General features: G+C 49.0%; 1 protein-coding gene across 2 annotated transcripts in view; it reads right to left on the reverse strand.

Annotated features, from left to right (window-relative positions):
• LOC142571459 (protein ECT2-like) overlaps window positions 1–13984 on the reverse strand; it is a 109481-nt gene that overhangs the window by 76616 nt on the left and 18881 nt on the right. For both annotated transcript variants that reach the window (XM_075679824.1, XM_075679825.1), the window contains exon 7: window positions 10305–10406. In XM_075679824.1, coding sequence (XP_075535939.1) covers window positions 10305–10406 — 102 coding nt within the window. The remainder of the gene's footprint in view (window positions 1–10304; window positions 10407–13984) is intronic.

Here is a 13984-nt window from a genome sequence, read left to right on the forward strand (position 1 = left end):
TTATGCGATTGGTCAGAATTGTGCTTGCGTCACCAGCTGTCAGAGACCGCGGAACAGCACCTCAAATTATGAACATGTCATGTACCTGTCAATCATTTTCAAAGTGAACCTGTCGTTGGCTAAGTGCGGAGCCTGCAAAAAGGCAGTTTGCTTTGGGTTCGAGTGCTGTGGCTAGACTGTTGGCTTGCGACCCTGGCCATACACTGGCTGGCCCCAAAGACGCACATGTGCGCGTTGGTAGCTTCGGAGGCTATCACTTGCCCCTGTCGTCTGCTTAGCGTTGCTCTTTCAGTGTTGACCAAGGCTGGAAGAGCGATACTCATTTGAAGAGAGGACGGAAAATTATTCGCACCGCCCGTTGGCTTTCTAAGCAGACTTTTTGCAGGCTACGCAATGAACTGGAGGAGGCATGGGTGCAAGCATACCAGTGGTCATTTCATGCAGAGGAAGGAATTGCATGCTGCGGTTTATCGTCACAGGCCTGCAGGTCTGTTGGAAGCAAAGCATTAATCACAATGGCCTAGATCTTTGCTGCCAACACTGTACACGAAGTTGCTTTCGCAATTACTGTGTTGGCCAGTAGAAGGGCTGGATCAGCTTTCCTGAGAGCCCCGCTGTCAAAGCCAATGCCAAGGAGATATTTGCATGGTGAAATAAAATTTTCTGTGTTATCGCCAGCGTCCATAGATCGCAGATTGCCATTCAGCAGTCAAAAGAGTTCAACACAGGCAGCTCCAGCATTTCCTTTGTTCAGCTGATAAAACTGCAGAGTCAGGATGGGAAGAGTGTGGAACTGCAGAGTCAGGACAGAAAGGTTGTGGAGACCTCTTATTTGGCTGCTTTTTTTTACTTTGATTTGGGAGTGGCGCACTTTTGTCCTCAATTTCACAGCACAGCATGCACCGTCAGTGCCATGCTCTTCAATTTTACTTCGTGCAGGCAATGCAGAGATGGTATATCGTAATGTTCAATTTCATGTTCCATTGCTTCTATCACATGATGTACCGTGAGGCAGATTGCTGCAATAGCAGCAGGGCGGTGGCAGGCGAGTCATGTGTGAGCCACTGACAAAGGGGGAAAAAAAAAAAAAAAAAAGGAAAATTGGTAGCCTGTTAGTAAAAACGGCCCTAAGAACCAGCCAACAGTTTTGTTGTGCTCGCTACTTAGGAAGTGCTGGTAGTGCATTCCTGGTTTGTGCATGGTGCAAGGTCTTCATAGAGGAAGGAAAAATATAGAAGGAAGCATTACATCATGCAGCCAGCCTTGGCAAGCGAACACTGTGAAGCCACAGTGGTGTAGGGTGCGTGAATGGCCTCTCCCTCACCACTGATCCGTACAGGGCGGGGACATGTTTTGAAGGGGTACTCACTGCCTCAATCTGTTTTTCCCGGCAGCCACCGTGATTGTGACTCACTGCGCAAGGTGGCAGGCGGGGGAAAGGAGCTGCAGCAGTTTGGTCACTCCCCTTTTCAGTGAAATAATGGGGTGCTGCGTGCCCATGTGCGCGAACAATTAAAGAAATGGTTGGAAACTTTACCGTTTTCCGACAGAGCCCAAGAGAAAGCTGCAGTGGATCATGAAGATTAGGCGGGACATCACCGACATGCTGTCAAAAGGTAAATAAGAACGCGGAGAAGTGGAGGCCAATGTCATCGATGACTCTCAAATTTTATTCATCGAAGAACTTGAAACAAATGAATGCAACATCCTATTTTACATCAACGGTTTTCTTTTAAAAGGGATGCTGTCAGCCATTGCAGGATGTGAGCAGTGCAACACTGCCTTGTTAGGCTCAGCTGACAGCGAGCATGCGCACCTGACTCCTCTTGAATACAGATGTGAAGGTGATAACCTTATGCATCAAAGTGAGAATGTTTCGCTGACGCTGAAATCATGCAAAGAGCATTTCAGGGTTATCACAAGTCAGACTGACAGCTTGCTTCACGTGAGGCCCCTTTTGAAGAATGTGAGGCTGTGACTGAATATTTGAGGAAAATGGTGGGCCCTTGTGTCGACCTACCACGAGCACAGCGAGTCTGTAGAGAAACTCCTAATGTCAAGTTATGCAAGGCTAAGGCTTTGCATACATTTGCGCTACATTGGTGCGAACAGCATCAACAAACATGGAAACAAAATATGTGCCGGTTTTACTATATTATTTTGCGCTCATAGAGATTGCCCTTATTCCTGATAAAACACCACATGTGCAAAAAAAAATTCGGCAGCATGTTACACTCCTGAAACACGTGAAGGCGATAGCCTGCTGCACACTTGCTAATGCACGGTCTCACATTGTCGCGTTGTTGCTTTCACAATTTGGCTTCTTTGGCTTGTTTTCGACTGCGGTTTCATGTGCTCATGTAGCAGGGTTAGACTCGCGCCAACAATGTTTCTCTTCGACATTACGTTGCATTTTCTCAGCAGGGGATTGAAACACATGCTGTTCGCTTCACTTTGCTGAGTACTTGTAACCTCAGCTTTATGGAGGTATGACTCATTGCATTTTTTGCTTGCTTATGGGGCTGTGAACCAATGAAGGTCAGGTAGCTTTTTGTACCACCAGACTACATGCCGCGTTTCTGTACATTGTATGCATGATTCTAATGAATGTATGCACTGTACGCTTCACTTTGATGAATGCTTGTAGTCTCTGCAGTATGATAGGGATGAGCCATGGCATTATTTGCTTGCGTGGGGGGGGGGGGGGGGGGGAGGTAGGAGCCTTCACTGATGATGATAGGTTTTGTACCATTGGACTCAGAGTTTCCTACAATATACTAGAGGGAACTCTGGCACTGCAATTGTTGAACCACCACGGGAATGATAGGAAGTACAAGGATTTGCCTTATCTTCATGTTTGTGGATTCAGATGTTCTTGTGGATTAATTTATGATGTTTTGTATGCCTTCACTGTCATAAATTTCCGAGCAATCTATACTTTTCCAAGTGCAGAAGATGCTGCGAACATGCACAATCGCTAATAAATGCAATGGTTCAGCTTGTCGAGGTGGCCAAATTAAAACACACCAAGCATCTCAAGGCACTGGCTTGACCGCAATAAGTTCATAAGGGCATTATATTGACACATGTACTTGTCTTTATCGGGCGACCACGTTTCGTCACCTAACAAATGTTATCGCTCAGCGCGGGACGCGCCTGCATGTATCCCAAGTTTCTGGAAAGTTATCGATGCTTCTATTCGCTGTCTGTTGTCGCCGAACCTTATGTTATCCGATTTCATCGCGTGACGCGAATGGTGTGGAACTTTGTGGAAGGCACGCGGGTCTGAACGATTAGCCTGGAACATTCGACAATTGATGTATAAAAGCCGACGTGCTTGACCCGTTGATCAGATTTTCGACGATCGCCGACTGTGTTCGCCGCTCTCGTTGTGCTTTAAAGGGAAGCTGAAGAGTCTGTCGAATTCAATAAGACGCTCATATACGGATGCGGGAACCTTATAAACCATGTAGGTAAAATTTGGGGTTTTTTTTTTCAATTAGGAGCGACGTAATCGTCGGTTAAAATTGCGCTGTAGCTCCGCCCCCCACCAAATGCCGCGCGCTGCTGCTGACGCTGACGATGCGAGAGGAGACCGGAAACCGTGGTGTTGTGACGTCAACACTAGTGTTCCGTTCCTTCTCAGCCTCCGCGACCGTGCCTGACCGTGCTTGTTTCTGCGTGCGTGCCATCGTAATCTGCTTCGATCGACACTGCATTCCTTTGTTGGTGCCTCTGCGTGTATGTAGAGTGGTAGTTAACGTGCGCAGCATCAACTGAAGTGGTGGGCCGATCATGCCAACTTTCTGTGCAGCCTACGGTTGCACGAACACCAGCGGCCGCGACGATGTTGCGGCCACTGGTGCGCGAAAAGATCGGAGCAACGAAAACAAAGACGGCACGAGTGCGGACTGACTGATAATAACTGGTGTTGGAAGGCCTTATGAATACACGAACTCACCCAAACCTGGATTTTGATTTACTGCGAGCTCCTTCGTGTTAGCACGCTGAACGGAAGGTGCATGTTTATCTCCCGCCCTTGACGCAGGTTTCGTCGCAAAGCGCCGCGAATTTTCTATTTGCACGTGTGTTGTAAAACAGCCTGCATGCAGCTACCATAACGCAGTGCAAATGTAGAGTTTGCATGTGCTGGAAAGCCGGCGCACGCCAGGACGCTACGCTCCCCCCTTCTCTCACGCACAGCGAGAAACCGACCGTCTCACGTAGCCGACGGAATTCGCCGCCTTTACGACTTCGGTTACGAGTAATGTGCGGATGGCGCACAGATGAAGGTCACTACACATACTGCATAAACCGGGAAGCTTTTCACGCGTTTAAACCGTCTCTGTAGATTGCAGACAGCTTTGGACAGCGCACAAATGCCGACGATCGCATCCCCGCTTACGTTCGACGAGGAGGCATGCAGGAACACAACACTACAGTTGTTTGACCGGAAACGAGCTGACTAGATCGGCGAAAGATCGGCGAGATCACTAGATCGCTTTGCAAAAAACATACTCACCAAAGAGCATTTCCAACACGAGGAGATCCCAAGACTTCGCTTTCGTTCACGTCGAAAGCACTGCTCGCACCAGCATCGTTTGCTTCTTCGAGAGGCCGGCTCTTCGCAATCGGCTCGTACATGTAGGGAGTAACGCCGAACTCCTCAGAAAAACGCACTCTCTCTAAATTTTCCATTACCGTCTCAGAAAAACAGCACCAAACTACCTGGCACCGCGCTTCATGTGTAGCGGCAGTGGTCGGTTCGGACAAACACTAGTGTTAACGTCACGAGGCGCCCGACCAATCACAGGCGGAAATGAGACGCGCGAGCTGGGCGTGTCCGCTGCTGCACTTTTCGTCGAAATAAAATATATTTGCGCTTTCTTTCGCTCAATTTCGATACGATATTCGAATTCGGAGGGTTGAAAAACGTTATGTACAGATGTTCACTCATTTTTTCTGAAAAACCTTTCAGCTTCCCTTTAAGTGTGGCCTGTTTTGTGGACACAGGTTCGCCCAATAAACACTAGTTTTGCCTTTCACAGTATTGCTACTGTGTTCTTTGACGTCACAACCACGCGCCAAATGTCCGTCCTCCTCACATAGGTGCGCTGGGCGACGGGTGGTCGTGCTAGCGGCGGCGGCGGCGGACGACGGAACTGCGGTGTGACAGGGCCCTGGCGCGGTCGCGGAGGGGGACCTTGACAGCGTGCGACAGCGGCGTAGGTCATCGCTTGCGGCTCAGGCTGCGGCGATTCAGGGGCTGCTACAAGTTGTTGTTGGAGTTCCTCACGCACGGCGTCAGCAATCGAAGCCGCTTGAGGCTGTGATGATGGGAACAGCTTTTGTAGCTCCTCCCGCACGACAGCTCGGATAGTCTCGCGTAGGTCGTCGGTGGCCAGTGACTGAACTCCGGCGTAGTTTGTCGAGTTCGTGTGGTTGTCGAATTGCCAGTTTCGCATCTCAAGTGTCTTCTCGATGCTGGTGGCCTCGCGAAGAAACTCGTTGACGGTCTTCGGTGGGCTTCGTACCATTCCGGCAAAAAGTTCCTCCTTCACACCACGCATCAGCAAGTGGACTTCTCCTCGGACATTTCTGAGTCGGCGTGGCGGAACAGACGGCTCATTTTGTTTTGTGGGCACAGGTTCGCCCAATAAACGCTAGTTTTGCCTTTTACAGTATTGCTACTGTGTTCTTTGACGTCACGACCACGCAACATCTGGTGGAGGTGCTGGGTGTTCATGTACCGGACGCCCCCACAAAGCCGGGACCCAAGCCCTCACGCGGAAGACACCAACGTTGCCAAGAACCAGCGAGGTAGCCGCAGGCTGCAAGGACTGCCCCCGGAACACGGACTTTTGCCTGAAACGACTAGGAAGATGGCCACCAAGTCCACCCCAATGGCAGCCCCAGCGTCCCCCGTCGTGCTGCAGCAGCCCAGGGAGCCTCCGACGTTCTGCGATTCAACTTTCGAGGACCCAGAAAGCTGGCTTGAGACTCTCGTACGTCTCAAGCCTCGTCTCGTGGTGTGAAGGAGGAACTTTTTGCCGGAATGGTACGAAGCCCACCGAAGACCGTCAACGAGTTTCTTCGCGAGGCCACCAGCATCGAGAAGACACTTGAGATGCGAAACTGGCAATTTGACAACCACACGAACTCGACAAACTACGCCGGAGTTCAGTCACTGGCCACCGACGACCTACGCGAGACTATCCGAGCTGTCGTGCGGGAGGAGCTACAAAAGCTGTTCCCATCATCACAGCCTCAAGCGGCTTCGATTGCTGACGCCGTGCGTGAGGAACTCCAACAACAACTTGTAGCAGCCCCTGAATCACCGCAGCCTGAGCCGCAAGCGATGACCTACGCCGCTGTCGCACGCCGTCAAGGTCCCCCTCCGCGACCGCACCAGGGCCCTGTCACGCCGCAGTTCCGTCGTCCGCCGCTGCCACCGTTAGCACGACCACCCGTCGCCCAGCGCACCTATGTGAGGAAGACGGACATTTGGCGCGTGGTCGTGACGTCAAAGAACACAGTAGCAATACTGTGAAAGGCAAAACTAGCGTTTATTGGGCGAACCTGTGCCCACAAAACAGGCCACACTTAAAGCACAACGAGAGCGGCGAACACAGTAGGTGATCGTCGAAAATCTGATCAACGGGTCAAATGCGTCGGCTTTTATACATCAATCGTCGAATGTTCCAGACTAATCGTTCAGACCCGCGTGCCTTCCACAAAGTTCCACACCATTCGCGTCACGCGATGAAATCAGATAACATTAGGTTCGGCGACAACAGACAGCGAATAGAAGCATCGATAACTTTCCAGAAACTTAGGATACATGCAGGGCGCGTCCCGCGCTGAGAGATAACATTTGTTAGGTGGCGAAACGTGGTCGCCCGATAAGGATAAGTACACGTGTCAATATGTTGCTTGTCAATGCATGCGTCTGTGCTGTAATGGCTTCAATATCGTGCGTCTGTGCTATAGGTCTTGTGCTCGAGTTCTGTAGTTGGACAATTTTAATGTTATTTGTTTAATTATTTATTACGCAGGACATTATTGAAAATGATGAGTTTACAAAGTTAAAAAGCCGTTTGAAGCCAGAAGGACAAGATTTAGGCAAATCCATGCCCATAATTCCCATGCTGGCTCAATGGCTCCCATTGCAGCTCCAATGGACACTAGCGCTACTGTTCCCTCTAGTAATTATTGTACAAAGCTCTAGGATTGGACCGGACAATGCATCTTTTTTCAAGGCCAACCGAGGTATGAGCCACTTAAAGCTTTTGCCTTAATAAAAGAAGCATTGTGATCTAACATAACACCCTAGATGCCAGTGGCACCAACGCCAGCATCGAGCAACAGCTGCAAATGGCAGTTACCGCCATCAAGCAGCACCTTGATGGCACAGGCCTAGTGTGCTCGCCCGCCAAATCCGAGCTGTTCGTCCTCACACCGCTTTGACCGGGACGGAAGCGCGCTACCCTTCGAGAGTGTGACCACATCAAGATTGTGACTGCATCGGGGCAACGCATCCCCGAAGTTCCCAAGATCAGGGTCCTGGGCCTGCTGCTCTACAAGAGCGGCCGCAATGACGAGACCATCAACAAGCTTACCACCAAGGCAATGGACGCCATCTGGCTCATACACCAAGTCTCTACATGACGGGCGGGCATGTGTGAAGACAGTCTCGTGTGCCTTGTCCAGTCACATCGCCTACATTGCAGCCTACCTCAACTGGCACGTCACTGACAGGACCAAGATCAACACGCTGATCAGACGGGCTTACAAGACGGCAGTGGGCTTAATGGAGACCACGAGTACGGCTCGGCTCCTGCAGCTAGGCGTCCATAACACACTAGAAGAAATAGCCGAGGCGCAGCTCACCGCGCAAATGGAGCGCCTCTCTACCACCAAGACGGGCCGCAGTATACTGACGTCCCTGGGTTACAACCCCCAAGCTCCCAGCCGGCAACTGTGCGAGATCACAGAGGAGGCGTGGGCCCACATTTACGTGGACTCCATCCCGAAGAACATGCACCCAGAGTACAGCCAAGAACGGCGGCAGGCGCGGGCCAAGGCCCTCACCGAACAACACGCCCAAGACCCGCAACGCCTGGTACATGGACGCTGCGGAATACAAGTGGGAAGGCTTTGCGGCACTGGTCGTTGCGGCGGCTGCCAACACCAAGACAACGGCAGCGAGCATGCGGTGCACGAACGCCACAGACGCTGAGGAGGTTGTTATTGCTTTGGCGATCACCGAGGGCGAGTGTCGCACCGTGCTCAACGACTCGAGGAACGCCGTGCGCAACTTTGCCAAGGGGCGAATATGCACGCCGGCGGCCGCCATCATCGGCAAGCTCCAACTTCAAGACCGCGGCAGCACCATCCGTATCAAGTGGTTCCCGGCGCACGCTGGCGAGTGCACATCCTCACCGAACCACGAGACGGCCCATTCGGTGGCGCGAGCGCTTACCTTCCGCGCCATTCAGGGCATCCTACAGTGGTGGCCCAACACGTGACCTCTTGCGTTGAGATCACGAAGCAAGAATCAAGATTTGCCGAAATTTTTGGTTCCCAGTAGCTATGCCAGTAATTTTTATTTGGTGTGGACTTGTTCGGCTGCCCTGCCGTGACTCTGCCGGCAGAGTGGAAACAATAAAACCAACCGTGCACTTTGACATGCAATCACGTGCTGGGCCACCAGGTTTGGCTTCAATCGCATTGTGGTATGCTCCCTCCAATCTGTTTCATTCCTCTATGGAGCTCCTGGTAGCAGACGGCATAGCTAGCGCTGCGCTCTGCCAACTCGTTTATGCTTGCGATACCACCTGTCGCCTGAGAATGAAATACTGACATTAATAAATTACTTCAAACATTGCATAAATGCCTAGCATCGCACATTCATAATTTAAAGCTTGCCAGATAATTGGAATTTTATATTTAATGAGCAAGCAGAAATAGAGTGCGCTTCTCTGACTAGCATGCAATATGATGACGCGCATTTCAGGGGTGGCACCCCCTCGTCTATTTGCTGCGTCCTCTCCTTCTTCCACCTTCGGCTTGGGAGCGGCCTATTTAGTGACCTATTTATTGACACACATGCACTCACCCACCCATCCTAGGTTGTAGGGCGCATGCACATACTCTCTCTCTCTCTCACACACACACACACACACACACACACACACACACACACACACACACACACGCACACACACACACACACACACACACACACACACACACACTCTCTCTAGGCTGTTGGTGGTGCTTCACTTATGACTTATAACAGAGAACAGCAGTGGTAGGTGTGGGGATGCGCAACTCTCATGCATCCCCTGATATGTTGTTTTCCTGCATAGCTCCCGTCTCCTGTAATCCGGCTTCGCCGCGTGGCTTGATGCCCGCGGTAGTTGGTGTGTATGAAGCGCATCTCGAGAGAGCGCATGTGTGGCTCTGCTAACGCCACTTAACAGCGGGGTTGCTTGGGCACAGAAAGGAGAAGGCTCTTCCTCTTTGGCTACGAGTCAGCAAGCGGTGCTGACGTTCCGCGCGTGCGCCGACCTATGTTTCTGCGAGATCGTCTTGCGAAGCCTACCACGGAATGGACGAACACGATCGTTCGAATGCGCCACTGTTCGCATGTCCGTACATGCGAACGACCAGGCGTTGGTGTCCAGCATGGGGCGAACATATTCGCTTGTTATCCGGTAGCGGTGAGTCGGATTTCCGCGATTTGTCGCATGCCCATCGGCATGTTTTGTAGATAGCAACTCGGCTAGTAGGTCTATGAAACATGCAATAATGACCTTGGGATTGTTTGCACTACTGTTTTCTCATTCCCCTGTCCTAAGAGCACAGATGAGAACCGCACATAGGACACTCCGGAACAAGGGTTTAAGCAGCAGCTATGTTTGTAGCTATGTTGTCGAGTGAGCCATATTGTTTTGCCATGTCATCAACTAGATGGCATGGCAAAACAAAATGGCTCACTCTTGCGGGGCACTTTCCGGCAAGTCGACAGATGGCTCTTGAAATTTTGAATATCCCCTATTTTTTTTTTTGTGCCTTGGCACACTGAATTCTTTAAGACATAGGAGATCAGCAGCAAGCAGCCTATGGGATGCTTGCTGCTGACACGTAGGATGGTCAACATATCTCCACATTTAGCGCAGATGGGAAGGTCACCACCAGACAGCAATTAAGAGTGGGTCCCGTAGGTATGGGCTATCCTAAGTCGACAAAGAATTACTTCAGTTCGCTGTATTTTCATTGTTGGTTGCCAATGCACTTACCATGGACTCTGATGTAACCGAGAAGTCCTTTTCATCTCGATTGGCCCATGCTTCAAGCAACCACTCCTTCTTCATGATAGGAATGTCCAGAGCATCACACAGCTGCAGAAGCAAAAGCATCAGAATCAGGGTACTTAGGAGAGGCTGCTACTAGTGCTGCATTTTTTTTTCCCTCCCATGATTTTTATTTTGCACTGCATGTTTATTTTTTTACTCTCTCTAATGTGCCATAACACAAACACACAAATTGTTGGGAGAACTGGAAAGGTTGAAATTTGGAATGGTTGGCATTTAGAAAATTAATACCTTCTTGTACTTCTTTGCCAGCTGCTGAGGCTTGCAACCTCTGCATACTGCATGGAGACAGGCTTGCACAAAGTTTACCTAGCAAATGAATGTCAGTAAAGGGCAAAATATTCCTCCATACTGAAGCGCACAGAGGACACTAAAGCTGGGTTCATTGACAAATCACCGTAGCACAGAGGCAGCGATAGAATCAGACAACTAACAAGTGTGGATTTATTAACCCAAGATACACTACGTGATGATAATATATGATGTTTAACGGCACAAGGGCCAGGTTTGGCCAGAGAGTGCCATGCAAGTGAGTATGAGTATTTAATGGGACAATGACATGGAAAGTATTCATGGAATATGCCTGTATGTGGACTTAAAGATAGAGCCACTGTACGGTGTGTAAAACAAATGTATGAAAATTATGACAATGGCTTTAAAGTGTTCAGTGAATGTAAAAGAAATGTTTTGAAAGAATGGTCTTTTAAGATATGTAAGTGCCATTGGCACTGCTGCCTCATCAGAAGCCTTGTATACAAGGCCTTGGTGCTACTATCGCAGCTGTAGCCTCTGTAAGAGGTCATGCTACAAATTCATCAGGTGTAGAACTTGTAATGAATGAACATCATTTAAATATTTTAAAATTGATTCACTGGTGAAAAATGAGTCCGCATGAAGGAAACATTGCTGGATGAAGAGGAATATTCTGTTTGTAAGCTAGAGGAAAGTGCTTTTTTCTTTCAGCTTCTGATTCACGGCACTCCACCAGGACACGTAGGATGGTCAACACCTCTCCACATTTAGCGCAGAAGGGAAGGTCACCACCAGACAGCAATTAAGAGCGGGTCCCATAGGTATGGGCTATCCTAAGTCGACAACGAATTACTTCAGTTTGCTGTATTTTCATTGTTGGTTGCCAATTACCCAACTGAGGCTTAATTAAATGAAGCTATTCGATGTTTCAGTGTCCCAAATTGGTTGCCAGTATATCCTAATTTTTCTGTGGAGAAAAGGCTTCAAGTCTGTCACAGAGACAGGGCTGAAAGTGTAGCTCTCTTTTGCTATAACAGATGTAGCCATTGGGTCTGCCAGCACGTTCCCTTTGATGCCTCGGTGGCCGGGCACCCAACAGATCACAACAAGCTGGTTTGACATGTACGCAGTGCACAAAAGTGAATAAAGCTCACCGAGTACAGGATTTTTGTTTTTGCAGAATGACATTAAAGACCTTACTACACTCAAAGAGTCAGTGAATATGAAGGCATTAGATAGGTTAGTTTTCCTGATACACTTAACAGCCAACACTACTGTGTATGCCTCAGAGGAAAGGATACTTGTTTCAGGGTGCAAAACATCAGATTCTGAGAATGATGGACCAAACGCTGCAAAAGACATTGAAGGTCAGTATAATATTCCGGGCATAAGTACCTTAACTGGAGTTCAAGAAAGCGCATTTGAATTTGTTCCTTTGAAGCTTGCTTTGTAACATGAACAAACAACGTATCACATTTACTAAGCTGCCATAGCTATGGGGGTAACAACATTGCTGGGGCCTTTAGACAAGGTTCTAAAAGTGGGACACCCATTTCATCACAGAGCTTCCTCACATGCACTGAGACGGGCTCCTTTACTGTGGGTTCGCTGTGAAACAATGTTGTCAATGTCATATCATTTATAGTAGCACAATACGGATGTTCAGGGTTTGCGTGTACCTTCAGACAATATGTAAAGCTGGAGTATGACCTCTGCAAGTTAAGTGACCACTCATCCGATCGCATGTAGAGGCTTTGCACAGAACTTGCCCTGAACGCACCTGTGGCCAGGCAAGTACCCCAATGGTGAAATGGATCCAGCCTCTTCAACACGCACGGTGCGGCAGAGTGGTACACCATGGCACCATAGTCTAAACATGTACGTATAAGGCTTTTGAACAGGTCCAACAGGCCCTTCCTGTCGCTACCCCATGTGGTGTATGACAGAAGTTTTAAAAGTTAATTGTTTTCATGCATTTCGTCCTGAGATACTTGATACGGGATATAAACGTTAGCTTTAAATTGAAGGTAATGGCTAAGAATTTATGTTCACTGCTGACAGTGAGTTCATCTCTACTGATAAAAATACTATGGATTGGTGTTGTGTCTATCTTATTGGAGAAGAGCATGCAACTACTTTTCTGCATATTCAGTTTAAACCCACTTTCATCTGCCCACCTAGATCATTTGTTTAAACCAAGTTGGCCCTGGCATTTGCAGATAGCAATATTGCATGATTTAAAGCCTTTCTGGACATCATCGACATATACAGAATAAAACATGGTGCGTGGAATTACTATTGGGTATGAGCTCCACCACTGGAAAAGCTGGCGTCACCATCGGTGTGACATGGCATGAGGGATCCCGTGGACACAGCGGCTACGTCGGCTGCTTCGGAAGCGCCGAAGCGAGCTGAAAACGAAAGTTTAAAGTCCCACCTGCGCTGTGGTTCTGATTAAGTGGTGAGGCTTTCCCACCTTGAGTGCCTGTTTGACAATGTTTAAAATCACTATAATAGCTAGTGGCTGCCTTTGGAGGCATGCAGCATGGTAGGCTACTGCTCGGTACCGCAGTGCCGGAAGTACGCAACGAAGCCTGGTGTCAGTTTTATTCATACATAGCTGCAGGACAAGAAGCTGTGTGAAGCTTGGCTCGTGAAACTTAGGACCGACAAACAGCCATCGGCTACAACTCGGGTATGCAGCAAGCACAGATGCGAGGAATATTTCTGCAACGAAGCTGGGACTGTGATGTTCAGTGAGTAGCAGAAAACACGCACTGAGACATTCGCCCGAGCTCGCTGCCCGGCTAATGTCCCGACGGTTTGGTCTATGAATTTGTTGATGCTAGACACTGGTAAGTTTGCTGGAATGGAAAGGAAGTGGCAAGAAGCACATTAAACAAAGGCATGGCATATGGTCATGTTTGCGTTATGAATGAAAGCATCGGATTACCAAAAAGCAGCAGCGCGATATCGCCCGCTGAGAGCATACAGTGCGACGCAACTTTAGAAGTAATATTGAAACGTCCAAGAAATTAGAAGAAAAAAAAATATTGAATCATCGCGACGGCACATCACAGTCACCGTAGGTGTCAAATTGCCTTGTTAAAAGGAATTGTTTTTGAACAGCTCTGATAACGTCCATGCAATCCATGCAACATTGGTTGCTTGTGGACTGTCAAATGCTCATATTCTACAGCCTAAAGCTCACAGGACGGTGTGAAAACGCTCTCAGTGAAATCGAAACAGTGTGCACGGACATGCATGCAGACACACAGTCGGTCGCTGCGAACCCGTGCGATCGCTGCACGCATTGAGGCTTTGTTCTGTTATGCGTCATTTGGTTATACAGA

Source organism: Dermacentor variabilis, chromosome 2 (genome assembly GCF_050947875.1).
Source record: "Dermacentor variabilis isolate Ectoservices chromosome 2, ASM5094787v1, whole genome shotgun sequence".
Lineage (NCBI taxonomy): Eukaryota > Metazoa > Arthropoda > Arachnida > Ixodida > Ixodidae > Dermacentor > Dermacentor variabilis.